General features: G+C 38.6%; 1 protein-coding gene across 1 annotated transcript; it reads left to right on the plus strand.

Annotated features, from left to right (window-relative positions):
- LOC128473800 (inactive dipeptidyl peptidase 10-like) lies at positions 1 to 27,539 on the plus strand. The gene is made up of 22 exons (XM_053456033.1): positions 1 to 36; positions 297 to 349; positions 2,666 to 2,747; positions 3,421 to 3,541; positions 4,270 to 4,424; positions 5,263 to 5,360; positions 6,718 to 6,841; positions 7,491 to 7,529; positions 8,192 to 8,290; positions 9,412 to 9,503; positions 11,141 to 11,188; positions 11,749 to 11,867; positions 12,387 to 12,434; positions 13,043 to 13,141; positions 14,450 to 14,516; positions 15,871 to 16,065; positions 17,508 to 17,562; positions 18,267 to 18,366; positions 18,739 to 18,797; positions 20,169 to 20,241; positions 22,587 to 22,660; positions 26,840 to 27,539. The coding sequence occupies exons 1-22, from the start codon at positions 1 to 3 to the stop codon at positions 26,960 to 26,962; spliced, it is 1,959 nt and encodes a 652-aa protein (XP_053312008.1). The 3' UTR covers positions 26,963 to 27,539.
- The last annotated feature ends 307 nt before the right edge of the window (positions 27,540 to 27,846 follow it).

The raw sequence follows: 27,846 nt of genomic DNA on the forward strand, positions 1-27,846 counted from the left end.
ATGGGGTTCAAGGGGCAACTGCCATGGCCACCTAAGGTAAACTTGGGCCCAGGGTAGCTGCCCCTTTAGCCCTTCAGTAAAACAGCTCTATACACAGATATACTTGCAGCCCGCTGGGCAACGATATCTATAATTCATTCAATTATGCTAAAACTCACATTAGGGTAGGGTTTGAGCTATATATATGCAGCTAAATTGCCAATGACAGCGATTTATTGTTATACAGATTTGTGAATTCACACTGCCTGTATAAACCCAGGATGCTGTATATTTCACTTAATTTACTTCTGCTACAGGTTGTAGGACTGTCTTTCAAAGCTACCTATGCCGTGTACAACATCAGGACCAGGTAAGAGTTTCGGAATAGATGTAATGTTCTTTTGAGACAATCTAATTAACATTACTTACGCGTCTCTCTGTCTCCTCGCATAACCGTTTAATTCATCCTGCCACTGCCCATCCATAAACCATGTCCCTTCCACCGTGACAACTGCAAGTGAATTAATCACAGACATGCCATGTACGTTTTTAGAAATGCTACATCAGCTATGACCACTCTTTACACTGTCTGCCAGTGCCACACCATTGTTAGAGTCATACCCTTTCTGTCAGGTGCTTGTAAATCAACTCCTAGAAATTAATTAACCTTTACACTTTGGCAGTTAAAATGTTAAATGAAGCACTTTGTACAAGTAATTTATAGTATTTTTTTTATTCCTCTGCAGTGGCCAGCCTCTAATACATCTATTCCCTATCAGTGGGTTATCTTACAGATACATGGCTTTGCTGGCATGGAAAGCCAACAACTTAATCCCCATTCTATTGTAATTTGAACTTTGCAGAAAATATTTGTAGAACCAATGTATAAATCAAATTATGTCTCGAGCATCAGACTCGGTTGGCACACTAGAACATATGTATTGAAATGGATCGCCATTGTCTGCACCACTTTTAAACATTCAAATAAGTGGTTATAGGAATAGAAAGGACAGTCAGAATAATGTACCAATCAAGCAAGCATAGATTTAAGGATTGCTATACGTGTGTAGGGTATATATATTTTGCTTCTTTCTTGTATCCTGTTTTAGGTGATGGCCAATTTGCTGTTCATAGGAAGTGGAATGACCAGGTGAGTGAAGGGAGGCGTCTGAAACTTGGAGTGGATGTGGCCATTAAAATGGTCAACTTAATCCTATTAGCCCGGGGAGAACAGCCGTAAATGGGTCCACTGTCCTAGCCCCTTCACACTTCTTCACTCAGTGCACCACACATTTAACAAAAAATCACATCCCTTCAGTGTACCAGTCCTGACCTGGGATGCAAGATGGACTGTTATTTTACTGGGGAGTGAAATTGATACATTTGGTCCAAAGTGAGGAAATAGAGGTTGCTGGTGCAACGTCTATGCCTAGCTCTGCCGGTAGGGCTTGCAGAGTCCAAGTTGTTTTAAGTGAGGAGTCCTATGCACTGTTACACAGACTAGGAAGGACCACACAAGAACATGGCCACAGAAGAAGTATCTGTGGGCACAGAGGTATGTTTGGTGAACAGGCATAGACCATCTGTACCCCATGTATCTTGTTATTTATTGTAATATATATGTGGAACAACCTTCTAGTGGAAGTAGTGCAGGCAAGCACAGGGCTGGTCCAAAACATTGTGCTTTCTGGGTCCAAAAAAGAAAAGCTGCCCTTCCACACACACACCAAAAATGCACCAACATCTATTATGTGACACCCACATTAACTCATACATCCAGACATTCACCACTAACACACACAGAAACTCATCCAGAGACTCACATTAACACACCAACTGAGACACTCATACCAACACATAAGCAGACACACTAACATACCCAGACACACACATACGCCTACACACATACATGAACATACCCAAACCACACAGAAACACACAAGCTAACATTCCAAGACACACACATACACAGTCGCCATACTAACATACCCAGACACACAGTCACACAACTCATGTACCACCATTGTGAAGCCTCACCATGTCCTTAATGCAAGCTCGCATTAAGCCCCCCATGAAATTCAGATGTCAGAACAATGGGGAGATATCTTCCCAATAAGGTGATACATTGGGTAGAAATGTTTTACCTTTTTCCCCAAGTTAAGGAAGACCATTCAGCCACTCCAAGTTCAGGTGACTCCTGAGAGTATCTGGTCAGACTTGCAAACATAGGTCTTTGGTTGGGCCATCTAACTGGCATATGATGCAGCAACCACAATAGAGGAACTGAAGAAGATAAACTTGCCACTTGCTTTCATGGAAATTTCCATACATATATAAGCATTTCATAAGCATCATATTAGCTGTTATGTATACACACAATCACAAGCAAAGTATTGAGGTACTGTGTATCTTTCTTTGCTCCTGCTTTGAATCTTAATTTTGCCATCATAAATCCATGACCCCTCTCACTCCGCATATTACTCATCACAATAACCCCGCACACTGTTTAACTGTACAATAGTTTTGTAATGTTTTAATGTAAATATAGTTGTGTAATGTTTTTTATGTTAATAAAAAACAACAAACCCCTATTTTAAAATGATGCATTCTTCATTAGGGTTTGTTTTTCTACAGCTCACACATTTTGAACCCCCTTAATGCATTTTACCAATTTTGTTTTTCACAGGGAGCTATGGGACCTAATGCCCCCACGGACAAATGAAACAACCTTGCAGCATGCGGCATGGGGACCTCAGGGAAGTCAGCTGGTGAGTACACGGAGAACATTACTTATTCAGTATGCCTTTATTCACAGAGAACTTTTACAAATACAGGGGCAAATTATTCAATAAGAAACTTTAACTTGCATTTGAAAGACCATGGAAGATATATGTTGGAGGAAGTCAGTTTAAGGCGCTGTTACACTTATGCAAAACATTAATTGCATTCTGCAGTATGCTAAATAAAAATTATTGTTTTTAACTTGCTATGACAATCGCATATTGGTGTACAAAAATAAGTACAAAAATAAATACCAAATCTAAGGTCACCAAATGAAAAGTGCGTCCCAGTCCTAATTCCTATATGTAAGTGTTCTCCCCAGTTAATCACAAAACGAATTAATTAAAAAACAATCTGTTATTTTCTATTGTGTGATATGAGTGATTTCTCACCTAAAATATTTTTGATATTACATTACATTTTATTTATAGAGCACTAGCAGATTCCATATCACTGATACAATAGAGTGGAGTGAAACATAACAATAACATTCAAATTAGCACACATAAGGATAGAAATGCCATGCTCTTGCAAGTGTGCAATCCATTAAATAAAAGCTTTACATATTATTTTAGGTGTGACAGTTTTCCTTTAGGGGCTTTTTGAGAGATAAAACAAAACAATTGTATATATGGATATAGTGTTCTCCCTGTCTTCTAGGTTTTTGTCTATGATAATGATATTTACTATCAGAAGAGTGCTTTAAGTCCCGCACTTCGACTAACATCATCAGGGAAGCCAGGAACTGTGCTGAATGGCATCACTGACTGGACCTATCAAGGTACAACATAGTTACGATGATATTGGTTGATTTATCAAGTGATTGTGTACATTGTACATTAGCAAGTCCATATCACAGCCTTTGTTTGGTTGAGACTAATATTTATGCTTTTAATGGAGACTCTGGTGGTCTGTTATGATGCCACAGTTGCTGATCTCATATGGAAGCATATAGGGAGAGGCAGTAGTGCCTTATGGACTCCATCTCTCCTTGAAGACTTCAGTGGTCCTCATCAACCTCTCATGCTTTAAAATTAAAAAAAAGAACTTCATTATTTCTTGGTATGTATGCTGTTTATTAATGCACAGCAAACTAGTGTAGACAATAACAACGGGTGAAGGATGGAGCTAAGTAAAAAAACAATAATCAAAAAGTACCAAATCTAAGGTCACCAAATGAAAAGTGCATCCCAGTCCTAATTCTTATATCTAAGTGTTCTTCCCAGTTAATCCCTTAAAATAAACAAAAATCATGTTTTCTCTGCTTGGCTAAGATCAAGCGAGTACATGTGATAGAGGCAAAGCTTGGGCTTCTCACTTTAAGGTGTAGGTCTTTGAGCCCAAGGTACTCTCAGAACCCAATTTGGTCCACCAGGGAGCTCAGCACAGGGATGGTGTATTGTGCGGTGCACTATTCATCTCATGTAGTTACAGATAACCTTCATGAATATTGTACCCATAATGAAATGAGAGCATGAAATTGTAACTTGTCTTGGTTGTGTCTTTCAGATGAGATTTTGCACACTTATTCTGCCCTTTGGTGGTCTCCTGATGGAACTAGACTTGCCTACCTTTCCATCAATAACTCGCTAGTACCCAACATGGAGCTACCACATTTTGTTGGGGCTGATTACCCATCCAGCAAGAAATATGCCTACCCAAAGGTATGTTTTTTATACCTTTTCATGTTATCTCATCACCCCCCCCCCCCCAATTTTAACACCTGACATGGTAATAGAAAAGTGTGGAGAGCAATACCCGATAGCCTAAAGTAAGAAAAAATATCTATATTTTTTCTCTGGGAATAAACAGTATGGTTTCCAATATGGTTTGATTGTCAGGATATGACATTGTTCCTCAGTACCCTCTCTCCCTGGTGCATTAGACCCACAAAGCCATAGAGTAGGAGATCTCTCTACTCTCCGTAACTTAACCCCAGGGGTTACAAAGAAGCTAAAGACCCTACTATTGCTATTTATTTACCATCCCCTAAAATTACAAGGTCAGCAAGAATCTAGTTTTTTTTTCTAAGATCTAGTGGACAAGTTTTATCGTAAGGACGAACCATCCACACCAAATGGTCAGTGATTCAGTCTACCCACAAGTAAAAGCACTCAACCAAAATTAAAAGGCAGTGAGCTCAGCTAAAAGCATGACCTTTTAACATATAAGCTTTTATACAGATTCAATTTCTGAATTGGAATCATTTATTTTCATTCTATACATATTTTTTATTAAAAATAATGCTAAAATTTGCTCCAAAGATACTCTGTTCTCCCTGAATTATGTATATGAAATTTGTAGTATATCTGCAATGGAAATGTATCTTTTAGTCTCGGTGATACACACATAATGCATGTCATCTTTACTTTGCTGGTACTTGATAAATGGTAAAAGATCTGACTTTAATGGTAATGTTTTAAGAATTACCGACTCATGTCACGTATAACTCACTCTTCTGCCCTTTGTAATATACATTTTTATGGTTCTTCTCTATTTCAGGCTGGACAGCCAATTCCATGGGTAAAGGTTTATGCTGTTAATTTGAATGGTCCATCCCATTCTGTAGAGCTCCTTCCTTCTGATACGTTTCAGCACAGGTACTACATAAGGAAATGTACTATGTGGTTAAAGAAAGAAGATAGCTTCCCCTAAACTGGGAGTTAAGTATTGTCCCATAGATTCCCTCAGTTCATCTACAGCTTCAACATTTGGTTGTCTAACTGCGTTAAAGGACCTTTGCTTCTGAAGGAGCACATCTCTCTTCTTGGACATAGTTCAGTAGTGCATAACAAAGGTCCTTGAGGCTTGCAAACAGACAACACTTTGTGGATAGCCCAGCTTGAGCACAGTCATATCAATTAAAAAGTAATTAAACTACTAGTTTTCTGGCATGGTGTAACGGAGTGGACCTTGTTGGATGGAACACCAGCCAAATATATCTTTTCTGCAGACTTTTATTTTCAATTGTATGGAGTTCCCAAATCTTCTTAGCATACAAAGTATGCAACACTGTTACATTCACAGTGACATAAAATATACAGGTCAAACATATAACAAAACCTCACCTCCACTTAAGGGCAAAATAAAAGGTTTCCAAACAACATAAACCCAGGCTGCTTAATGTTGTCACAGCCTCTATGAGATCCAGAAATGGAAGAAAGAAAACCCCTGTATAAGTGAAGGTGTGTTTATTTTAACCCCAGTAACTGCTACAGCAGCAGATACCAGTCAGGAAACGGGCGAGCAGGTCGGGTAGGAGCCCATGTGCAGGGGATACTGGGGATTCTGTCTGCACCCCTTTATGCATATTGATGGGTAGGTAGGTACAGACAGGTACACAGACGGATTAGCAGGACTGGAAAGCAGAATAGAGGGGAGCTGAGGTAGAGAGAGGGGAGCTGAGGCAGAGAGAGGGGAGCTGAGGCAGATGGATATACCACATGAATGATTAAGCCATGTATCAGGCAGCGAAAAGCAGATCCTGACAATACCAATCAACTAGATTGGAGTCCTGGGTTAACCCTTTCTTCAGGGAACCGCTTATACACACCATCACACATGGATACACATATTTCATTGCCTGTATGCAGCCTTCAAGCGCTGGATGTAGTGTGCTATACAGACTTCTCCCAAGGCCACATAAGAAAGTAGAGAGAAATTGTGGAACCCTTGCATTAGCACATTATAGGGATAGTCCTTGGGCAATGTTGAAGAAGCAATGAGTGTGAGGAGGCTGGAACTACAATATCACCATAATAATATTATGCCACAGTGCATAGGAGATGAGTTATTCTTGGAGGCACATGGGAAGGAAACATGACCCAACATATGATTGTGAAACTTGTTGGGTAACGTCACTAGTGGCAGGCTCTTTTATATACAACGTCTTAGGGGAAATATTACTAGCATAGAGGGCACCACAAAATAACAATGCATTTTCTCTTGATTTTATAGGGAGTATTATATCACCTTGGTTAGATGGATAAGTAACGATAGTCTAGCTGTACAGTGGTTAAACCGACCGCAGAACCTGTCTGTTCTCACCTTCTGTGATGCCACCACTGGTGTTTGTATGGAGGTCAGTGAAACTTCCTATTAATAACTTTCGAACTATCCATGGAAAGAGATGCCTCGTGTTTATAAAATCACTAAAAGCATGGTTACCTAATGATTTTTGCCATTCTTGTATAGGATCCCATATACAAGAGGTCATGATTTTCTAAGCAATTCTCTGGGGCACCACTGTTTTAGGGGAGCCTTTGTTGATTAGTGATTGTGGCTAAATGTTATCTATGGCTCTGCCATTATAAATAATCATTGCTTCTTTTCATCAATTGGTATTATCATGACTAAAGATATCATCAGCACATAAACAACACTCTACACATACATATTATTCTTGTATCCTCATCAATACTATTACAAAAATATTTTAATCATGTCACATACAAACCAATATCCTGTTAGCATCATTAAAAGTAGCATAATTCAAATTCTACACCCAGCATTACCCTCTGTCATTAAAACATTGTCTCTGTTACTAATCACCAAAAGTTACTGCCATCAACATTACCACATATAGAACCACAATTGTTTTCCCATCAGAGACAGTAATGAAGCTGTAAAAAAAGGAATACCAATAAAATAAGTAAAATTTACAACCACTTCAATCATTTATATATATATATCATTTATAGGAAATTAATATTATTCCTTTTTATGTTTAGAAGTACCGAGCTTCATCAGAAAGATGGATCAGTATCCAGGTAAATTAATTCAGACTCATGGCTTTCGGATGTTGAGAGTGTATGGATTCCTGGTTTATTCTGAGACAATTGATTGTAAATATTAATAATATTGGGATAATGGTGGCTAGTTAAAAATCTGTATTGGCTATACCTAGACACTTGTCTGTAAAGGCATATGATACCAAAGGATTCGCAACCGTTAGCATCTACCTTTATGTGGCTGAAGTGTATGATGGTGGTCACAGACTCATTCACACATAAGGCTGGCATTACTGCTAGGTGACTCAAGCAGCTACCTGGGGAATCAGGACTAAGGGAAAACCTGCTGTTACCCCAGACAATGTAAGGGGAAAATGTCCCCAGGCACAGACGCCTCTGCAATGCATGAGAATGTAATAATACAGCAGGGAGGGAACTATATTTTGTCATTATGTATCTTACACATATTATGTTTTATATGATTTTGATATATGATTTTTTTCTACTGCTGATACATAAAAACATGTGAGAACACATTCAAAAATGGTACTAGCAGTTTGGTAGGTAAAGTCAATAGATCAAAACATGTATTATTTAAGGACATCCAAGATGCTTTTTATTTCTTGCTGCTCTGCGGCTCTCGGTCTCTGCTTGTCTGTTGAAATCTCAGGAAAAATTTTGCTTTCTCTCTCTCTCTGCAGGGTGATCCTGTGTTCTCAAAAGATGCTATTTTTCTCCCAGTGTCTGTGAAACAAGGCGCACAGGGGGAATTTGTACATGTTGCCATGATGTCTACTCAGGTAGAGCACAATTTCTATAAAGCAAGGGAAATACTGTTTTTTTTTTTCTTTGAGGATGGTAAATGCTTCAGAGAAAACCCTTGCTATTATGTAATTTGTCTTCTTTATTAAACTAACACTCCAGTCCTAGTTTTATATAAAATGCAAAAACATCAAGTACCTTTGAACTCAAATCAGTTATAAGAAATAAAAAAAAGTATATATTACATACATGGTTTATCAATTTCCAGAGAGATTACCCCCAATTCCAACCACATTGGTATGTAATTATCGAGTCAATAATTACAAATACACAAGGCAACATTTATAAAACATAGTCCATAGTAAACATCCAATACAATAAAGACAAGGTGATCACTCTTAAAACAGATTCCATTAATAAGACTTTTTTCACCTTTATGTCATGTATAACTATACATTGGCCCCAATTAGTCCACAAAACAATTTGTACAATTATACACTATATGACCAAAAGTATGTGGACACCTCCATTGCTAACAGGTGTATAAACTTAAGCACAGTGACTTTAAATATGGCACTGTCATCAGAAGTTCATGAAGTTTCTGCCCTGATACATCTGCCTCATCCACTGTAGTACTTGCTACTATTGTGAAGTGGAAGCATCTAGGAGTAACAACAGCTCAGCCGCAAAGCAGCACCATAGTGCCTACTGTAAAGTCTGGTGGAGGAGGTATAATGGCACCAGACTGGGCCCCAGTGCACAAAGCAAGATCCATAATGACATGGTTTGGTGTGGAGGAACTCCAGTGTCCTGCACAGAGCCCTGACCTTAACCCCATTGAACAATTGGGGCAACTCCAAATCAATGCTCACAGTTTTGGAACGGGATGTCCAACAAGCTCATATAGGTGTAATGGTCAGATGTCAACACACTTTTGGTTATTCTTTTACACGACAGGCCACTTCTCCAAAGGCATTTTTGTAAGTGTATATGCCTTCCCTGTTTCTTGTGCAATCTGTTCTATAGATAACAATTTCCTAATATGAGTTCTAATCGCATTACAATGCTTCTGAGGTATATGGATAACTGTTGGATTGTTTATCTATATGATATAAGAAGTCTGAGTGTCCTATGTAAGTATAATTCCATGTGTCCTCAGCTTGGCAGCAAGGAAGAAAACTTACGCATGCTGACCTCTGGTGACTGGGATGTGACAAGGATTGTGGCCTATAATTTACAGACCCGAACAGTGTGAGTTATTAAAACATATAGAAATAGAATTTGTACAGGTTAAATTTTAAAGTTGAATGCACCTTCTCTCATACAAAATGTCTCTTACTGTAAAAAAGCATACAGCAGGAGAAGGCTATGTTGTGACCTTTATACCTCCCACTGCTATACAATATAACAGGGCTGACTCTAGGAGGACTCCCAAGTGGCCTATGTGAGCTACAATATATGGAAATAAATATTGGGACACACCTCATAATCATTGAATTCAGGTGTTTCAATGAGGCCCGTTTCCACAGGTGTATAAAGGCAAGCACCTAGCCATGCAGTCTGCATTTACAAACATTTGTGGAAAAAATGAGTCGTACCGAAGAGCTCAGTGGTACTGTGACAGGATTCCACCTTTACAATAAGTCAGTTTGTGAAATTCCCTCCGTGCTAGATATTCCACTGCCACCTGTAAGTGGTATTACTGGAAAGTAGAAGCATTTAGTAACAGCAGCAACTAAGCTTCAAAGCAGAAGATCATGTAAAGTCACAGAGTGGGGTCACCGAATGCTGAGACGCATGGTGTGTAAAAGTCGCCAATGTGCTGCTGAGTTCATAGCTGAGTTCCAAACTTCCACTGGCATTAATATCAGCACTAAAACTGTGCGGCGGGAACTTCATGGAATGAGTTTCCATGGCCAAGCAGCTGCATGTAAGCCTCACATCACCAAGTACAATGCCAAGCGTCGGATCGAGTGGTATAAAGCACACCGCCACTGGAAACATTCAGTGGAGTGACGGATCACGCTTATCTGTTTATCAGTCTGATGGGCGAGTCTGAGTTGCCTGCCTGCCTGCATTGTGCCAACTGTAAAGTTTGGTGGAGGAGGGAAAATGGTTCACTTGCAGTGAAGGAAAATCTTAATGCTTCAGCATACCATTTTGGACACCTTTGTGGGGACAGTTTGGGGAAGGCACTTTTCTATTCCAGCATGACTGTGCCCCAGTGCACAAAGCAAGGTCCATAAAGACATGGTTGGATGAGTTTGGTGTGGAAGAACGTGACTGGGCCACACAGAGCCCTGACCTCAGCCCCACCAAACACCTTTGGGATTAACTGGAACCGAGATTGTGAGCCAGACCTTCTCATCCAATATCAGTGCCTGACCTCGCAAATGCTCCACTGGATGAAAGAGCAAAAAAATCCACAGAAACTCTCCAAAAACGATCCCCAGCATAAGCTGTTATAGCTGCAAAGGGGCACCAACTTCATATTATTATCTATGTATTTAGAATGTGATGTCATAAAAGTCCGTGTTGGTGTAACGATCACATGTCCCAATATTTTTGTTCATATAGTGTATGTCCTCTTTAGATTTTGTATATGTAGAGCCCTGTATCTTGTTTTTAAGTCATTGTTAGTTTGTATAGTGAAAGTGTTTAATTGAAACTAGGTTCCTGGTAAAAGGGGACGTCAGGTTTTGCTTACGTAAATGGAAGACATATATATATATATATATATATATATATATATATATATATATATATATATATATATATATATATATATAAGAGCCTGGGTAATTTAATATATAGTCTTTACATGGGCCTAACCACGTAAAAATAACATGAAAGTAAACCATTGTATATATGTATGTATCTCTCATCAGTTACTTTCTGAGCACAGAAGAAATGGCCAGAAGAAGACACCTGTATAGGTGAGAAGAGTTGATTTTTCTGTACAATACTGCCCCCTGGTATATCATCGGTGGAATGAACCATGTAAACTGTAGATCATTCAAAGTTACTCCAGGAGGCACTACTTTCCCTTGCTAAATGAGCCAGATCGCACAAAGATAAGCCTGTTTGTGCTGTATACCTTTATGGTATATGAGGTTATATGATTCTGTTTTTGAATACCTATTGAATTTACTTTAATTGGTAAGCTATCTATGTAGAAAATGTCCCTACAGCATTCTCCAAAATTATGTCTTTCAGTTTATACATACCAGTTTTTAATAATGAAAATATAGTTTATAGGAAAACAAAAACCATCATTTTGATGCCATCTCATAAATATACCAATGGAAGTAGATATTTTACTTTCAGGGGCGTAACTAGAAACCACAGGGCCCTGATGCAACCCCTGTAGTTACGCCACTGTTGACTTTATGGCTTTTACAGTTTACATACATAAACCAGATTTTCCTTGCTGCATATCATCGAAAACTAGGGTATGGATGGTTATTGTTCTCGTTATCTGCTTTATCTGTTTTAGTGTAGAGACATCAGGGTCTCTAGACCGGAGCTGTGTGACCTGTGACCTGTTCCCAGACTGCAATTTTGTGGATGCGATATTCAGTTCTGATTGCAACTACTTCATCCTATACTGCAAAGGTGACATAAAGATTGATGGACATTAACATGCTGGTGGTCAACTCTTACAACATCTCCCACAAAAAAAGGTAGACCAAGAACACAGCTAAAATAATAAGACTTTATCAACAAATTCCAAATTCACATTGCAGATTCATATTGACCACAATTTGAAAGACGCTATATAAATAGTCACTGCTTTATCCAGAATTTGGAGAAGCACTGCCCAAATATTTTATCCAAATGTGCTGCCTCTGTATCCAGAACTGCAGGTGAAAAAATGTTACTAATATTGCAGGCAAACGTGCAAATCTCTAAAATCAAAAGTTACCTGCATCTTAATGTTTTGACAAGGTCTATAATACTTTAATATTTACTTCATTGAAGCTTACTCTACTTTTTACTTTGACTTACTTACATCTTAACACTACACCTTCTTTAATAAATTTTCAACACTAACATTATTAACTGTAGTTGTCTGAGCGCAAATCAAACTTTTCTTAGGTCATTATATATAGTGAATGTGCTGTATTATTGTAGGCCCAGGAACTCCACAGGTGTCTGTACATCATACTCAAAATCCTAGAGGTAAGTTGAAAACTCATTTTTCTCCATTCCAGAGGTACTTTGACAACCTATGTTGTAGACATAAAGACAACTCTGATTTTCCACAAGATCAAAAAGCCATCAATGTAAACATACTTTCAACATGGTCCAAAAATATACAGTTGTTCAACAACTGTTCAGGACCAGCATGTATTTGTGAGCAATCCCATAGAAAGCTTGCTGGCAAATGGCTTAATTATGTAGAAACATGGTATATGTACAGTCAGAACAATAAATACAAAGTCTAGTATATGTTACAGCTACCTAGTTAGACTGACATTAGGGTTCCAATGCAATAGGAAATTGAAAAATGTTTGCTTTGTCTTTTGTGGAGGGTGATGCGAGGTATAGTATAATGTACTGTATAATATAACAGCAGCATTGCAGGGTGACCTAGTATTTCGTTATTACACCATTGTTTACTCTGTTGGGCATAATTTCCTTTTAAGTTGTAATACCCTTACCTAATATGATGTTTGCAATACATTCAGCTGCATAAAATAGTATTCTGATTGAGGGCGTTTAGTTGGGTAAGTGATGTTTGTAAATAGATTTACAATGTAAACCAATGTTTTTTCTCAATGGATTAGATTTCCTTGTCATTGAAGATAACAAGATGCTGAGAGAATCCCTGAGTACCAAGGATATTCCAGAGATAGAGTTTAGGTCCATAAGGCTTGATAAATATGGTAAGCACAGTACATACATAGTGACTGTTTGAATACTGTCTGTATACAGCTGCTTTGATTTTTTTCATAGAGACAGGGGCGATGAGATCATAAGTATATGTTTCGTTCAAATTATATTTTCTATTACTTTGCACAACAAGAGTTCTTGAAGACCAGAATAAAACATCCAGCTATATAACCAAAAGTAGGTGGACACGATCATCACACCTACAGTATATAAACTTAATAGATATCCCATTCCAAAACCATGGGTATTAATATGGATTTCCTCTTCACTCTCCTGGGAAGGATTTCCACAAGATTTTGGAGTGTGTCTGTGGGAATTTGTGCCCAAATAACCAAAAGAGCCTTGCTTGAAAGTCCTGGCTTGAAATTAGCTTTCCAATTCATTCCAAAGGTTCAATGGAGTTAAGGTCAGACTCCATAAGTTTCTCCACACTAAACTCATCAAACTGTGTCTTTATGGACCTTGCTTTGTGCACACTCAACTGCCCCAACACTGTCAGTGTGCATGATCTACCTCTACATGGCTGTGACACTTCCATGTCACAATATTAGCACTTACAGTGGACCTGGGCAGATCTAGAAGGGCAGAATTTTCATGAACTTACTTGTGGCAAAGGTGGAATCCTATGACAGTGCTACATTTAATGTCACTTAGCTCTTCAGTACAGCCCTGAAACTCTAAATTCAATAAATAAGACAGATGCATAGCTTTGGACATAAAGTGTATGTGGGCAACTACGGTGAGGTAAAATAGTGTAACCATACCCTAGAATATGTCAGGTGCCCCAAACAGGACACTTACTTTGGGAACTGTGGTTAGGAGCAGGCCAGGGCAGGACCAAGCACTTACCTTACCACTTCACAATGCATTGAGGCAGAACATAGGGATATGTTGTCAAATCCCAGCACAAATCTTCAGTCAGTCACGAGGAGGCCATCTGGGAGCTGTGAATGAGGTCTGTGCTGCAAAACATTACAATTTTTCTGTTATATATTATGTTTGAACTATATTACTGTTTATTATTTAAAGTCTGATTCATTGTATTTTATTAGTTAAGATAAAAACCTAGGGGAATTAGAAACAATATAGCCGTATGTGAATACTGGCCTGTGGATGAACCCTTCAGATTTAATATTTCAAACGCATGGCCGGTGCACCAATTCTCCGCTGTTTTTTAACAAGTCATTATGTAAATGTGTCCTTTGGGTGTACATAAGGAATATTATTATCTGAAAGTGCACTGTAGAGTTGTTCAATATTTTGTACATTTGTAACCTTGGGGGGGTTTTTTTGTCTACCAGATCTCACGGTTCGTTTGACTCTTCCCTCTGGGTACCAAGACTCACTATTCCCTTTGGTTGTGTGGCTGTACGTATTTATTTTTCCTAGCTGTCTGCTGAGTAAATAATTTATTGTTTTACGTTTGTGAAGTAGGCGTGTTAAACCACATATCCAGAGTACGATAAGTCTCAATACCCTCTTAGTGTATAAACTGCCTGGAAACGGCAGCTGACTTTTGTCAGTTAAAAAGATTATCTAATTATGAAAAGTACATTTTAATGTTCCACTGTGTTCTGCTTATTCTAATTCATTTCCAGCATGCTCATTTTTTAATGTAACTGCTAATCATCATTTAACGTGTGCCAGTAGAGCTGCTCTACCAGCTGCTTTTTGCAGAAGTAGCGTCTTCAGGGCAGTGAGGTTATAAGGAAAATACGTCTCTAATGCTAATACGTCTGAACACGTTGCATGTAAATTTATGAACACAGAATCTATACATGTTTATACATTTGTCAGTTTTGCAGCCATAAACACCACAGCTCACCATTTCTCGCATTTGGAACCTGCCCCAGATTTTCTTGGCTGTCATATAGCAGTCAATTACCTCTTGTCATTCTTATCACCCCCAGATGCCCTTATTTTACATAACAGAGGAAGAGACACATCTTTAGAATATCTAAAACAATAGATGCAGATAATAACTATCATGTCTATGTTTTCTTCTCTTCTATCACTCTTTCTTCTCAGTCTCTTTGTGCGAGTGTACCTAGAAGAATTGATGCATTGAAGGCAAAAGGGTGGTCACACCAAACATATATTTAATGTAGATTTTTCGTTCAGTCACTTTGCATTTTGTTAAATGATAAAAATAAACTATTAACATGTTAACTATTAATTTTTGAAACCATTTTTTCACCTGCCTAAAATGTTTGCATAGTATTGTATATATAGGAAAACATAGAGGAAATTGAAACCAGGAATTTTTCTTACATACAGAGCAAAATTTGTCAAAAAGCCAATAAATACAGTTATTAAGAAAAAAATATATTATCTACCAGTAATTGTCCTAAAATCTGTAAAACTAGTGCCTGTCCTTCTTTATTCAAATATATGAAAATAAATGTGAACAAGTTGGGACTTTGTGGATGGATCTTTTGTGCTGTTCCCTGTGTATGAATCTCATCTCCTACTGGAGAGGACTATTTGTCAGTTTATAGTCCACATCCATGGAGATGTTGCAATGTAGGTATCCTCAGTCATGAACACACGTTCAACACCATGGAAGCAGCTTTATAACACTTATTATTCTGTCTCAGAAGTTCCAGAGTGACTGGGCACTTCGGAACTCAGTAATTGACTAAATAGTTGACTAAAAACCATCCAACTGGTGTATGTGGAAAGTCTGTGTAAGGATTATTCTTCCTTTTCTTATTCTCTGCAGGCCAGAGGCTCTTGGTTCACAGCAGGTCACAGAAGAATTTTCTCTTGGATGGGAATCTGTCCTTGTCAGCTCTTTCCGGATTATTCTGGCTCAGTTTGATGGCAGAGGGTCCAAGAACCGTGGAATGCAGCTTCTTCATGACATTGACCACAGATTGGGTTCTGCTGAAATTAAAGACTACCAGCTATTGGCCCAGTATGTCAAAAGCCTATATACGTAATATGTGGATTCTGGGCAAGATTCTAGGTTTTTCCCTGAGCATTTTAGCAGAAAAAAAGTTTAAGAGACAACAACAAAGGTTTTTTTGGTGGAATTGTAAAAGGAGGGTGAATTCAGAGGTGTTTCTTGTTTCAGAAGCACCACAATCTGAAGAAGATATCTGGCTTTCAACTGAAACATTGTTATTAATATATATATATATATGTGTATATGTATATATATGTACATACATATACACATATATTTAATAACAATGTTTCATATATCTATAATTACATTCTTAGCACATAACCCTGGCTGATCCTATCTAATTTAACTCATCTTCTAGCTGCCTTTACTAAAACTTGAACATGCTCTGTAGCCTTTCTATTGAAATCAGTGAAGGTAAAGGTAACCAATCACATAAATGCTATACATCAGATATATATGGTTGGCTGCTGCTACTTCAGTTTAATTTAATGTGATCTAAGCTTGGTGGTAGTGCTACTGAACATGTGCAAGAAATGGTCTGACAAATGCCGCTGTCCAGAGCCGGCCTTAGGCGTTGTGGCGCCCTGTGCGGACTACTCCTCTGGCGCCCCCCCTCACTACCCCCCCTCTCTGCCCCTTCAAACTACACGCCCTCTCTGCCCCTTTAAACTACCCCCCCTCAAACTACCCCTCCCCTCTACCCCTTCAAACTACCCCTCCCCTCTGCCCCTTCAAACTACCCCCCCCACTTACCTTGTTGCCGGAGTCCTGCGGTAAGAGCGGGAGGCATCCGTCTTCTCGCTCTGCCGGCATTTCATGTTGAGCTCCGGTATAGTCCGGCGCTCAACACGAGATGCTGGCACCGCGACGGAGTCACGGAGAGTAAGGGGCGCCGAGCGGTTGCCGAGAACTTCACGAGCAACCGCTCGGCGCCCCTGACCGGGACTTAGATTAAAGCATCGTTTTTTTTTTTTAAACTTTATTTAACATCAATGATGTTAAATAAAGTTTAAAAAAAAAACAACAAAAAAAAAACGATGCTTTAATCTAAGTCCCGGTCAGGCGCCCCTGCAACCATGGCGCCCTGTGCGGTCGCACAGGTCGCACACCCCTAAGGCCGGCCCTGCCGCTGTCTCCCATACTACACATGGTTGTGTTCTGTGTTCTTACTCTTTTCGTACCTTGCGCCTTGCCATAGAAAATTATCGCAGAGGGGTGTTTGAGCAGGGGAAGTCATCCAAAATATCACAGTACTGACCAGGCACCTGCCAGGCACTGAGCTATTAGTTTGGGGGTTACATGGCTTTGCTTTACTTGACCATGCTGTTTGCACATCTGCAGTAGCCTGGTCAGTCACATAACATGAGTTTTACTTTCTGTAAATGTATCCAAATAAAACTTGATCAGACGGCGTTCAACTATCTTTTAAGTGTGTTTTCTCTTTCCAGGCACCTGAAGCGGTTACCATTTGTGGACAAAAAAAGAATTGGAGTTTTTGGGAAGGTAAGGAATTTGTAGCTGAAGGTCATTGTGTAATGAAAGCTCTCTACCTACCATGGAAGAATGTTAGAGGTACTTAGGGCATGCCTGATTTTTGCACCATTTAGAAAACAATATACAAAACAAACACCAGTTAGGAAGAGAAAGACTAAACATGCAGGGAATTACTCTGTTCTAAGTAAGTGTTGTCCAGGTGCCTGCCTGAAAATTGGTAGGTCGGTGGTTTTGAACTCCGGGCCACGATTTTGACATACTAGCTTGAGCACAATCTTAGTTACAAAAAATTTCAAGTTGCTTCTTTCAGACAAGGATAGAAATAATTCCTGGTCTGTTTGTGGCCCTAATGGCCTGAAGCTGCAAACTATTGATGAGATTTATTTTATCATGCTTTACTTTGTACTTTAGGCCTGCCTACTTAATCATTTTGGTTGGGTGTTGACTCAAAGCACAAAGCTGCGTTTTAGCCTTAAGGTATGATGATTACTGTATTGTGCTATATTAAATAGCTCAGTTAGTTACTCAGAATTATAGTAAGCCAACAAAAAGATTATATTTTGGAGAGCAACAGTGGTTATAGACAAAAGCTTTTTGTCCAGTATACAGGAATAGTTTTGTACATGCAAAATCTATTTCCAAGACATGGAACTAAGCAGCGAACGAATCTAAACACATATCTATGTTCTTATCAGTTCCATCTCCTCTCTTAGGCATATGGAGGGTTCCTGGCCTTGAAGTTTCTGGCTTTATCTGAAGATATGTTTACATGTGGTGTAGCTGTTGCTCCTGTCACTAACTTCCATCTTCACTGTGAGTACAAAAAGGAAACTACAAACAGAAATACTATACAGAACTAACACTACACAGTTTAGGCTATATGTAGACCTCGACGACATCAACGCAGTAAAATGTGTTAGTACTTATAAATAAAAGAGAGGCTGGATGGTGTCAGAGCATGATCAAACATGCATGTAGATGGGAAAAATGATCAGAGGTGGGATTCGCTAACATTTAGCCATGCTCCATACCTCCTACTGAACACTTGGAAAGTTGAGCTTTGCCTGCAATATTTGAAATCTAACCCAATTTAACTTCTTTTCTGAGGAAGCCTTACAAGCATTACTGTTACAGCATGTGTTGTATGCAAAATGTATAAATGCATTATATATGATTTTGACACAGCGGCACTCATTTCTGAAAGATATTTGGGACTGCCATCTCAAGAGACGTCAGCCTACATGGTATGTATACAAGTGAGGTATGAGACAAACTTTAGGGGTTTTCACAAAAAGCAGAACTGGTAGGAGAGTTGTGGCCTCAATTCTCAAGTTTCTCCAGCGAGAAGGGCCAAGTAGTCTTCCATATAATAATAATAATTATTATTATTATTATATATTATTTAGTGAAGAACTATCACTGCTTTAAATATGCATTATTCAGGACCAGCCAAGCTCATTCTGTAGCAGTAGATCACTGGGCTTGTGCCTTCATAGTGTTAAATTAAGTCCTGGAGTTGAAACCACAAAACTCATACAAATTCCTCTATCAACTTTCCTTGTAATTAATAAATTTCTCTATATCTGCACATATATGTGCATATGTTTTTGAGAGCATGGTTAAAGTCTTTCTCTGTATCAAATAAAGTAAGCTGGAGTTTACCATAGATGTTTATTAACCCATTCACAATAAACAACATTATATGCCGTTCACAAAACAATGATCCTTAATGACCAAGAGCACAACATATAATGTGTAATAAGTCTAAGTCTAGTGATAAGTCTAATCAACAAGTGTAAGGTTTAGAGGAAAGCAGCCTGTGGCTGTTTCAGCTGGCAACGGCATGTTTGTGCTTTGTGTGACGGAGGGAGAGGGCAAAGAGAAACATTGCACCATAATCAGAGGTACCAGGGAGCTAGATGGACAGATGGTGCCATACAAAGAGCTGTTTGGTAGTAAAAAAATTACTCCAGACTACATAAAACTTATTTAACACAGACTGCCTAACCTGGTTCTGCCTGTACTTTAGGATATAGGACACACACTGATTCTGGGTAACTTCAGTATGTTAATTATTCAGGGTTTGCCACACCCCCCCCCCATTATATTTAATTCATTGTGTGTTGTAGTAGGGACTAGAGCCCTGCGCAGGACTGTTTTCTTAATCCCGGTTCTGCCCGCTCCCACTGAATTTCTGACCATTACTGCCCGCTCCCGCAACGTGTGTGTGTTCCTCTCCCGCCTGCTCCCGCAACATATGTGTCCCATGCTGCCCGCTCCAGCAACATGTGTCCAATCTTGCCCGCTCCTGCAAACATCATTCACAAACATTCATTCACTCTTTCATATACTCATTCATTTCCTCATTCACAGATACTAATCATTCACAGATACTCTTTCATTCCCTCAATCACGCATACTTGTTCATACAAACTCCACCACCTGAATTGCAGATTTCCTGCTTCCTAATAATTTATATAAAATGCATTGTATGTGAATGTGATGGTGTGTATATGTGAGTTAGTGTATACGTGATTTATATAATATACGCCTGTGGGTGTAATATCATGCACTTTGTAGTGTGTCCCTGAATGGCAAAAATGTAATTTTTTCAGATGGCCTCTGTGCTGAATGATATTCAGAAGCTGGAGGAGAAGCAGTTTCTGTTGGTCCATGGAACTGCAGATGGTGAGGCTCACTCCCATGGAAGCAGCAGGTGCATGTAGGATGTTATAAGAGTGAAGTTATCATTTATAACATGTATGACATGATCTAACAGCATGATATATGATAAAAGGTAATATTGAATTGCACTTTTAATGGAAGACCAATATATATAATACATCCTAATGTATAAGAGCAATTCTTTTTTGAGCAAAATGCTGTTATACTATCCTATAGTTCACCTTCCTAAAACAATGTATTCCCCAAAGAGCCTACTTTTGCATCTTTTTGGATCACAGGTTTTTGTGGATTCAATTATAAGGATTATACTGGCTAGTGTGAAACACAAATGATAATTAGAAGAGAAGGTTGGTTAAGTGTGAAAAGCATTGTAGCCCCCAAACATCTTATTAGCAGCATTTTACTAAGAAAAATCATTTGACTTTTTAACAGAAGCTCATTTTAGTTATAAGAATGCATGGTAATGTCCTAAATAATATGGTTGATTTGCAGAAAGGATTGAGTGGTTACATGCAGATCTGTTAGTGTGTCTGCATTCTTGTGCAGACTGTCTTGTTGCTTCTGTAAGCCTGCAATGGCTTGGCACATGCAAACATACCAAAGACCTGTCCTAGAATGATACTGATCTAATATGAACCAAGGGGCTTTAACTGACTGTGCATGTGCTTGCAATATTGGAAATGTTACTGGGAACAAGTCAAAGGATCCATTACACTAAAGGAAAAGTGCTCTGAATTTGGTGACATAAGTCCTTGAAAAACCTAATTTCCTTAACCAAGTTGTTACTTTACATCACATTTTGTGGCCGTTATCAAACATTTAGAGAGCTTTAAGATTTTTTTACTTAGATATTCATAAGAAGCATTTCTCATGTATTTAATTACTTATCGTGGATGGCCTTACCATATAGACAAGCTATATGCCACGAGATAATTTACTTATCCTCGTAAGGAAGTGCATTCAGGGAAGCCAGAGACAAAGTTCACGTAGGGCACTAGAAAGCCTTAGTCCGCCATGCTTTTTGGGGCCTTCTTATCGCATTGGATCTGTTTTGGCACATTCCTTGTAATATTATTGCATGTCTACCTTGTGCACAGTAACATGTTGTCAGCCATTAAACTAGAAGAGATGAGTAAACCAATGAACAATAAAAAAAGAGGTAAACAATCTGCCTGTTTACATGAAAGTCAATGATATATCTTTTTAAAAAGGAATTTTGATGCCAAGTGCAAACTGTTAAGCAATTAACAGAACTGTCTATTTGTTGCCATGGTGATTGCTTCATATTTTATACTTTGCCCCAGGATGTTTTTAAATGTGGCTTGTATCGGGGGTCAGGGGCTGCATATATGTAAATAAACTTGGTACCACGTGACATAATCCAGTTCACAGCTATGGTTAGTTGTTTGAGGAATAAATACATAAAAAATTCATGTCAGCTTGACAGACACTTTTAAATCTCACAGCAGTCGCACAACTCACACTGATACTGAAGCAACTCATATCGCTTAGGCACCCACACAGGTTCACACACATACACCTACTACACAACTCAACAATCACACAAGAATGCACAATGCTTATAGATGTGCGTTTACAGCAGAACACATTGTTCACAGACAGTTACAGCACTCACACAAATGACAACCCTGAGAATCAATCCCAATTACAGCAGTCAATACTCCCACAACTCCCACCATTCACAGGCAGAATACATAGAAGAGCACAACTCAACACAGACTGGCACTCACACAATTCACAGACACACACAAAAACACTACTCACTGCACCTACACAGTCATTTTTCATCCTCCAGTAGTTAACAGTTGGTCTTGCCCTGATTAGAACTAATTAATAAATGATGTCATATTTGGACGATTTGTTGAATAACCTCTTACTTGGTTCTCTAGTGGTTTACTCATCTCTAGTCCACGTGCTCATCACCCAACTAACCTCAAACTGGGGAATTTAAAGGGAATCTGTTACCTAGGTGTACAATCCTATTTGCCATTAGATAATAAATTATATATTTGTTGCATTCCATGTCAAAATGTTTTATTATAGTAACATTACCTACATATTGGGACATCTGATCTTAAAGCAGCCCTGGTTGTAAATACTATTCGAATCAGTTGAACAGATGATATTTTTGTCCAGAATCCGTGTACCACTTACACGAATGAGTTAAGAAAAAACACAGTACAGAAAATTCACACTATAATACCACATATTTAAATTCACATAGACAACTGTTACAATAGATTCCCTTTAATTCTGCAATATCCACTTGTTCACGTTTTGTGTGTGTGTGACTGTTCCTTTATTTGCCTCCAATATATGTGCAAAAGCCAAAGTACATTTCCAGCACACAGCGGAGCTACTAAGTCGTCTGATTCAGGCTGGGGCTAATGTCACTAGCCGGGTATGTCACGTAACTGCTATTTCTGGATATGTACTCTTTTTGCTATGGTTTTTTGATGATTCAAAATAGTCTGGTTGTAAATATAACACAGTATGACAATGAAAACACTAGCACCAGTTTCATTTTTAAATTAAGCCAACAGTATTGGTATGAGAGTGGCAGCGCCAGGTAGTTACAGGGTTAAGAGTACGTTAGTATACAGTATTTGTTAAGAAGGAAAATGAGGGTATCTGTTTCCATCCAAGATAGGATTTAGTGGAAGCTGATACCTTTTAGGTCAACATAGGAAAAGCTGTACAGTTGAACCACCTTTCAGCAGTCTCAGACTTCATTAGATGAAGCCACACGCTTACCTTTACTCCAGCAGCAATGCAGGTCCACCAGCTGAAAACACGATTGCACACTACAACAGTGTAACAAGGTAGTGTGCGGCTGCATGGATGTCTGTAGGGCCCACTGGCCTTAAAGTGCCGGGCTGCTTTTTATCCCCAATCTAACCCTGGCTTTCATGACAGTGTCATCTTTCCCATCTGCAGATGAGACCTCTGAAGTCCCAAAAGTTTGTATGACTATACCTATTTCTATGTTGATCTAATAGAAGGTATCACCTTTGACTAAAGGCTAGCGATTTCATAAGTATGTATAACTGTTGTGTGAAGGTTTTGTGCAAAAAGGTTTATTTGATACATAGAAACATGTTTTCCATCCCATATCCAGATTGTTTGAAAGAGTAAGCAGAGGTGATGGATACAGAAATATGTGATAACAGAGTGGTTTTTCAAGGAAACTTTTGGTACCTGATACCCTTAACAAACTGTAGCACTGGTGCACAAGTCCTCTTTTTAAAGCCCATATTAACCCAAGCATGAGCTACAGTCTTATTGACAATTAGATATGTGCCAGTCAGAAGGGACGGATCTCTAAACTCATGTCTGCTGTATGCACGGGTATATAAGGTGACTGATTCCAGGTACTTAAAATTAATAAAATGACAAGTCCTTGTTTTTGAAGCAACACGCAAATTTTGTCCTTTAAAAAAAAAAAATTCAAATGGATCAGAAATACTGTAGACAGTGGCGACTCTAGAAACAATATATAGGGGGGGCACACAAGATACCACAGTCAAACTGGGGGGGCATTAATAATTTCCACCATTAAATCATACCACTGAAAAAACATATATATATATATATATATATTGCCAAAAGTAATGTGCTTTGGAATGATACTTTTGTTATTGGACAATACAATACTTGATCATTCAACATGGGAAGCCTGAAGCCACAATTTAGTAAGACTAATCCTTGAAATCCTTTAAACAACACAATACCTCAACTTTTGCACTAAATGATTTAAGGGCCTAATATTAGATCCTGCTGCTGATATATATATATATATATATATATATTAGCCCCTGCTGCCCAAATATATTAATATTAGCCCCAGTTGCCGATATATATATTAATATTAGTCCCTGCTGCCGATATATATATAAATATTAGACCCTGCTGCTGATAGCAGGTATAGATCAACACATTAACACACAAACCCAGCTTTGCATGTATAGATCAATTGAAATTCACTTGTGATCTCAGCACTGAAGGTATTTATCAAATAAACAGAATCAGACATACAAATCCTGTATTTGCAGGTATACAATAATAATATATGAAACGTAGCATCGCAGGTATAGATCAAATAAATACATGGAAACAGCATTGCAGGTATTAATCAACTGAACAAGACATACAAACCCTGTATTTGCAGGTATACATAAATAATGTATGGAAACATAGCATAGCAGATATGGATCTACAGAATAACACAGAAACCCAGCTTTGCAGGTATAGATCAATTGGAATTCACATAAAAACACGGCATTAATGGTATATTTAAAACCCCCTAAATTACAGGGATAGATCACAGGTTGCACACCCAGATAACACACATACGATTTGCCATCTTTGTCCCATATACACCCTGCCTGTGCCATCTTGGTCCCCAAGGCTCAAACATCCTGCTAGTGCCATCTTTGCCCTTCCAATTATACATCTATGATACGCACAAACACATTAACTCATGCTCTCCCTCATTCAGACAATTCATCCACATATTAACTCATGCTCTCCCTCATTCAGACAATTCATCCACATATTAACTCATGCTCTCCCTCATTCAGACAATTCATCCATTTTAAGAAACTACACCCCTTGGAGCTTCAAATGAGGGGCTACATGTATTTCTAGGACAAAAGTTGAGTGCACAAATAATGATGGAATACGTCGCTTTGGCTAGAAAATATGTTTTTTCTATCCATAGCGACATGTTCATTTGTGTCTTGCGCACTCCAGGTTTGTACTAGAAACACATGCAGCCCCTCATTTGATGCGCCAAGGGATGTTGTTTTTGCAAATGTGCACTTTTTGTGCCATAATTTAACTTCCTACGTGAGCAGTAATGCCACGTCAAGGCTTCAACCCTAATTACTGATCATTCACACGCCTTTCATATCTCCATTCACTCGCAGAAGCACATGCCATTCTTTCCATACATTTACTCACAGAAAAACACACCATTCTTTCCCCTTACAATCCCAAAGAAATGATGGGAAAGGGAGATAAGTAAAAAATAAGTTTTGCAGTAAAAATGCAAGGCGCTCCAGCGATGAGATGGTTACTCACGTACCGCACAGGCTACATGGCTGATTTTAATAATATTTGCAGTTCATCAGGATTTCAAAAATTGCCTCCCTCTACCGTTGGCTAAATTTAACCCCATGATCAAAGGGATCATAGGATTAAAAATTAGTATCGGACATTTTTAAAAAGGGAATGTGACTTTTTATAGCTATATGATCGCTGTGGTAACATTGGCTACCACAGTGATCATTTAGCTAGAATACTTAAACTTTTTTTTTTTTTTTTTTAAAGTTAAACTACTTTGTTTAAATAATTTAATTTGGGGGTCTCTAGGCAATTTTGATCTTTTTTATCTGCCTTTAGAGACCCCCAAATATTTTTTTTTACATTTTTATTTTTTTAACTTAATATTTTTTATTATTTACAAGCTATATACCGTTGGAAAGGCGAGGCGATTACCTTTCCAATGGTATATGTTGGGGGTCTGTAGCTGCTTAGATGCCTGAGATACAGGCATCTAAGCAGCATGCCCCCATACCTCTTTAACTGACAATTGTCAGTTGTTAATAAAGTCACCGGGCAGATCGGGTGGCTCCGGTGATGCCCTTCAGTTTGGTAGGTGGTGATGGAGGTCCACAGACCTCCATCAAGGTAAGGTAGTGCTAGTGACGGCATGGTGCCGTCGTTAGCTCCTGACTGGGACTGCTAGCGACGGCACCATGCCGTCGTTAGCAGTCAAGGGGTTACAAATTCGGCGGGGGGGGCAAGGAATAACCTAGGGGGGGCAATTGCCCCCCCTTGCCCCCCTGTAGCAACGCCACTGACTGTAGACGTTATTAATGTTGTAAATTATTATTGTAGCTGGAAACAGCTGATTTTAAATGGAATATATGGAATATATAGGTGTACAGGGGCTCTTAATCACTCCCCTCACTCCTGTGTTCCAATGGCATGTTGTGTTCGCTATTCCAAGTTTAATTTTAAAAGGTTAATTGATCATTAGAAATCTCTTTTGCAATTATGTTAGCACAGCTAGAAATGTCCTTGTTTTTTTTATGAAAACAGCCAAATGACCTATGAGGGTAGCGTATATAGTCAAGTTGCAGATAGGGTCCTAATTAAAGGTAGTACAGGGAACACCGAATTCAAACACTGTGGCCTCTGGTCACCTTGTACTCATTATTTCTGAGCCTCTGAATCTGGTTTATACTGCTTGCTCTTTTGTTTATAACTTATTATACAATAATAATTGGTCAGTTTAAGGGGGTAAAACAGAAAGGTGTGAATATTTTAGGGGACAGGCTGTCATAAAGGAAAGAATCCATTGGTGTCCTCTTGTCTAAATAAGTGAAACTTCATTTAAAATTATTAATTAACCTGTAAAGCTCAGCAGTACGTCGGAACACAATTTCAAAAGTTACTTTTCATGGTTAAAAAAAAAAAATTCATCACTAGTTTACCATGAATCCGTTTAGTTAAAAATAGCTCATGTTGAGATACAGACTTATTTTCTTTTATTATTTTTTTGATTGATTGATAGATTTATCCGGATGAAGATCACTGCTTCCTTTCAAAAGGAAGTAGGTATAATCTGCAACAGTCGATAATATCCTATCTGCAGAATTGTCTGGAAACTGGCGGCAGGAGATTCAGGTCACAATGAACATGAATTTGAAGATCTGGCGATGAGTGTATCCTGCCGGTCACTGCCTAAAACAACTCGTTATAACTTGTTGGGATTTATGTGGCAGGTCATAGGTTGTGTAATCAGACAGGGTTTCCACCCAGAGCGAGAGAACGTGTGTACGCATATCAATGCCATGCATCCCTGGTCCCTGGTTGGTGCTCCCTTTAATAAGAATTATGGCTTCAGACACTAGGGGAACATGAAGCCATCAGAGAGTCTTCCCATAGACAAAAAAAAGCCTCAAAACATTTATTTTTTGTAATTACATGTAACAAATTGCATGCAGGAATCTGCTTGTCCATATCAGCTTGTAAAGTATATTTACTGAATGAACATCAATACCCTTTTCAGAGACGACATTAATATGTGACAGAATGCATTTCTGCAATGGTTTGCGGCACTCTCCACCCTTCACCAACTATGTCATTTGGTTACATTGATTGCTTTGTGCCTTGTTTTGATTGTGCCTGTAATTGGGATCTTCCTGTATAATGACTTAAAAATTCACCACTCTAATTCGATGCATGTACTGAATAATATAAATAAAAGCTCATATTAAAAAAAACTCTCATATACTCTCCTTCCATATAAGTTTTTATTAAGTAATACACAGGAAGTTTGATGTACTGTGTTCTTTTTCAGGAACTAGTTATATATATATATATATATATATATATATATACATACAAACACTCACTGGGCACTTTATTAGGTACCCCTGTTCAATTGCTTGTTAACACAAATAGCTAATCAGCCAATCACATGGCAGCAACTCAATGCGTTTAGGCATTTAGACAACTTGCTGAAGATCAAACCGAGCATCAGAAAAGGGAAGAAAGAGGATTTAAGTGACTTTGAAC

This window comes from Spea bombifrons, chromosome 2 (genome assembly GCF_027358695.1).
Source record: "Spea bombifrons isolate aSpeBom1 chromosome 2, aSpeBom1.2.pri, whole genome shotgun sequence".
Lineage (NCBI taxonomy): Eukaryota > Metazoa > Chordata > Amphibia > Anura > Pelobatidae > Spea > Spea bombifrons.

Coding starts and splice junctions, on each gene's coding strand:
- LOC128473800 (XM_053456033.1), top strand. CDS start 1: ATGGGGTTCAAGGGGCAACTGCCATGGCCACCTAAG. Junction 8,291..9,411: donor TTGCCATGATGTCTACTCAG/GTAGAGCACAAT, acceptor ATGTGTCCTCAG/CTTGGCAGCAAGGAAGAAAA. Junction 12,435..13,042: donor TCATACTCAAAATCCTAGAG/GTAAGTTGAAAA, acceptor TCAATGGATTAG/ATTTCCTTGTCATTGAAGAT.